The sequence below is a fragment of the Triticum aestivum genome, chromosome 6D (assembly GCF_018294505.1).
Source record: "Triticum aestivum cultivar Chinese Spring chromosome 6D, IWGSC CS RefSeq v2.1, whole genome shotgun sequence".
Taxonomy (NCBI): Eukaryota; Viridiplantae; Streptophyta; class Magnoliopsida; order Poales; family Poaceae; genus Triticum; species Triticum aestivum.
The window spans coordinates 434,352,054-434,356,184 of NC_057811.1; the positions used below are offsets into that span (position 1 = coordinate 434,352,054).

Genomic DNA, 4,131 nt, shown 5'->3' on the forward strand with positions numbered 1-4,131 from the left:
TTCATGGAACGACGCTAAAGCCACTGGCGCTGTCCCCGTCTGCTGCGGCACGAGGATACGACCAAAACTCCAAACAGTGTGCATGCTATGCCATGCTCGCAACTTTGCTTCTTTTTACCCCTACCCGGCACATTTAACTCCACTCTCACGTGAACAGTGTCGACCACGGCTTGACAAAGGACGAGTTGAACGTGGAGTGCCGCAGAATCTCTCTAAAATGACCCATCACACAATATATATATATATATATATATATATATATACTGTAAATCTTGCATTTCATAGATTTACTTTAGAATTTTTTATGATGTTCATTCCGTGGGAGACGACATCTCGTCGACTATAAAATGCAGGTGGTGACTTCATCGAAGGTGCTCATAGGGGTACTATGTGTTCATCAGGTTGAGTATAGTCCACGTTGATAAAAGAAGCATCTACTCCCTCCGTCCCAAAATATAAAAACGTTTTTAACACTAGCATAGTGTCAAAAACGTTCTTATATTCTGGGACAGAGGGAGTAGTTTTCTTGCGAGAAGAAATTGTATTGTATTTACATGGTTTTTAATCAAAATCGCTTTCCGCTTTCAATCAGCCCGAAAACTTTTGTGCATACTCGATGGGCCCGTAAACATCCGTCCACCGATGCCGATGACGATAGAAAAGGCCAATCAAACGCAACGAATCACGAGGAACGAGCCAACATGCATCAAACCTTTTCCCCCTTTTCTCTTTTGTTCGCCCGTTTATTATTATTCCTTCTTTTCCCATTGACCGCTTGCCTGCTTTGCTTTGCTTCCGTTCGAGAAAAAACACGATCCAAGCCGCTTTGCATGGAGGCGGCAGCCATTTCGTGTCGTCGCCCAAGTTGAAATGGACGCGGCTTTTGGTTTGGCGCATGCCACGAAAGCAGCGGCCCCGGGAGAAAGCCCGGCCTATTTAAGCCCGTCGCCGGCCGCGTGGGAGGGAGGAGTGGAGAGGGCGCGGCCATATCACTTCACTCCACTCCAGTCCCAGACTCCCGGTCACCTCACGCGGACGGACGGACGCAGACGCCGCCCATGGCGCTCCAGAGCTGCCACCACCACGACGACTGCCGCGTAGCCCCTCCCCCTCTCCCGGACTGGGGCTGGGAGTGGGAGTGGGACTGGGAGGAGCTGGTGCGCTGCCAGCTCGGCGACGCCGCCCGAGACGGCATTCACGGCGCCCTCCCGGGCTTGCCCTCGTGTAAGAAACCTACCGCCAACCTTAACTTCACTGCGTGGGACGCAAGACTAGACTAGTCTAGTCCACTGCCACACGCATACGTACGTGCGTCCGTGCGTGCCCGTGATGGTGCTGGCCTTGGCCCTTGGATGTTGTCGGTATTTACTGAGCCTTGGATGTTTGCGGCGCAGTAGGTGGCGGGGAGGAGGAGTCGCCGGTGTCGTCGTCGGAGGCATCGACCGGCGGGGGCGGCTACCTGGAGGACGCCGTCGCGCAGTGGGGCGACCGGAGCAAGCGGCAGAGGACGGCGGTAGAGGGTCCGCCGCGGTGCCCGGCCATGGCGAGCGAGGACCTGCAGTGCCTTCTTCAGGTGAGCTCTCGCTCCGCTTCCCATGGCCGATGATGATCTCTAGAGGTGCATTAGTAGTAAGAACCTATGCATGTCCACTCGCCATGGCTCGCTCGGCGCTGGAGCTAGCTGCTCGAGTATTCACTGCTGAAACTTTGGATGCATCATCTCCTAGACTACAAGTAGAACAGCATTGGCCGTGTGACGAACATTGAAATTTTAACCCGAATCCTTCGTAGGAATGTAGCCTATTTTGCTTGCTTTTTTTATTGAGGGAAAAAAAAGGACCAGTTCAGTCGATAGACACAAAGGTGTCCGGTCTCACGTCAACCAGAGTACATATTCTCTAATTATTAATCCTGGGTAGTGCTACTTTAGACACAAGCACAGTTAATTAAAGGTTGTAACCTCACTGTCACGCTCACGCTAATGGACGTGAAAAAGAAAGTGCCATACTACTCTTGAGTCGTGTCCGTGTCTCCTCGCAGAGAGCGGGCAGGCAGTGCAGTGGTGCATGCTGTCTTGTTCCACCCTTTTTCTCTAACCCGTCGTCTTGTGCTTGTCTCTTGCTCGGCACGACGCCAACGCAGAGCTTCTGGGATTCCAGCAGCGGCGAGGGAGCCCTCCTCCATGATCTCAACACCATGGCCCCGGCCCCGGCCCCGGAGACCAGCGGCTTTCTCTCAGGTGATTAAGCCAAACTTCCGTCTCATTCGTGGTAACAGCAAAAATCCCAGAGCGGCATTCATGATTCACTGGGAGCACTGATGAAGATCAGTAGTAGTTGGAGACGATGATGGCAGGGCGCGCTCTACTGTAATAATGCTGTATTCAATAACTGCTAAATGGAGCGACGTTGTCTTTGCAGAGGAGGGCGCCGCATCGGGCAGGGGGCAGCGGCAGGGGGAGGAGGGGGGCCGGAGCGCGCCAGCGGCAGCGGGGCAGGGAGAAGCTTGTGGAGCGGCGGCAGGGCCCCCGCCTCCCTCCTCCGCCACGGCTGCTGCTGCTCCCCGGCCACCGCTGCAAAAGGCAACTACAGGGAGCGGCAGCGGCAGCGGCAATAACTGCGGCCCGGCGACCTCCTCCTCCTGCTCCTCGCTGGCAGGTGGGTGTGGCCGACCGGCGAGCAATTAGCACTCGCGCATGTGTGCAGCTGAGCCACTGAACTGGCCCTGCGGCGCCAGGGGCTGGCCGGCTTCTAGGATGGGCCGCCATCTTTTTTTTTTTGTTTCGACGTGGGTGGCTGACGACGGTTTTTTCTTTCTTTTCTTTTCTCTGGCGCAGGGAGGAGGAAGGAGGGGGTGCTGTACCCGTTCGCCGTGGTGAAGCCGCTGGTGCTGGACGGCGACACGCTGAACGACGTCAACCGACGGATCCTGAAGCGGCCGGCGAGGCCGGTGCGGCACCCCGTCGGCCAGTTCGCGTGCGGCCCCGCCGTGTCGTCGCCTCACGGGCCGGGTCTGTCCGGGAAGGCGGTCGTCAGCCTCACCAAGATCAGGACCGGGGGGAAGGGCACGATCACCATCATCAGAACCAGAGGCTAGCTAGGCCGACTGACTCTAGTTTTTCAACAAGAAGAAGATGGTGGTGGAGCGGATGGGTTAGATGAAGTGGACAAATCTTCTCATGGTAAACCTAGTTCTTGTAAATACATAGGTCTTTCCCTAACCTCTCTCAAAATAAGAAGCAGCCTAGCATTACGGTGTGTTTGGTTCGTGGGAATCAGAGATGAAGAATGGGAGTTTTGATCTCAAACCAGACACCGTATCGGTCCCAGAGCCCGTCATGCAAAGTTGTCTTCTGAATATTCGTACGGTCAATTTAAAATTTAAATTAGCCTGATCACATAGCTCGCTCCGGATCACATAGCTACCGAACATTAAAAAAAACGTAAGTATTATAGTTTTTACGAACCCGGTCAAAAAAGAATATCAGTCCAACAGTCTGTGCAAAAAATTGGATATTCTGCCCTGTCAGACCGGCAATCCAAGCCTCCACGCCCACTCTGCCACCGCTGCCGTCTCGGACGCCTCCTTCTCTGCCCTGTCTAGCTGATCCTTCGTGTGCTTCAACATCTTAATTAAGACGGACGGCTTGCACAATCATTCTTGCATCGTCATCCAAATCCCTCATCTTCAAGGTCAACATCTTCACGTCCTTCGAAGCGGTTGTGATCTCTTCTTCTCATCGAGAATGGCTTCTTCTCTTTGAGTTTGATCTTCCTGGTCGTCGTCATCAACATGTTAAACCTTTTGGACCTTACATGCCTCCTTGACGTCAGAGCGCTTGATGTATGCCTCATCTCTCTTCGTCAAGATGTCCTCGAACCTCTCCGTCTCCTGGGCAACCGCCCCTTCTCACTTCGGTCTCTCCTCCTCCCCCTTCTTTTCTCAAAACCCTCTTCTAACCTTCTTGGGCGGCTCTTTTGTTGGGTTGATCGGATCACCGATTTCTTCCTCAGTGTCCATGCGTGCGGTCTTGGCAATGAATATATTTCACTTGGGTTGCCCATTCAAGTTCAACCAACAACACATGTCAGTTAAGTTCTTATTCTCCAACTTCAAGAACACATTGCACAC

At 53.5% G+C, this 4,131-nt stretch overlaps 1 protein-coding gene across 1 annotated transcript; it reads left to right on the forward strand.

Annotated features, from left to right (window-relative positions):
• The first annotated feature begins 926 nt into the window (after positions 1-926).
• LOC123141863 (uncharacterized) lies at positions 927-3,307 on the forward strand. Its single transcript, XM_044560928.1, has 5 exons — positions 927-1,224; positions 1,395-1,573; positions 2,143-2,239; positions 2,421-2,657; positions 2,837-3,307. The coding sequence occupies exons 1-5, from the start codon at positions 1,059-1,061 to the stop codon at positions 3,094-3,096; spliced, it is 939 nt and encodes a 312-aa protein (XP_044416863.1). The 5' UTR covers positions 927-1,058; the 3' UTR covers positions 3,097-3,307.
• Positions 3,308-4,131: the final 824 nt, after the last annotated feature.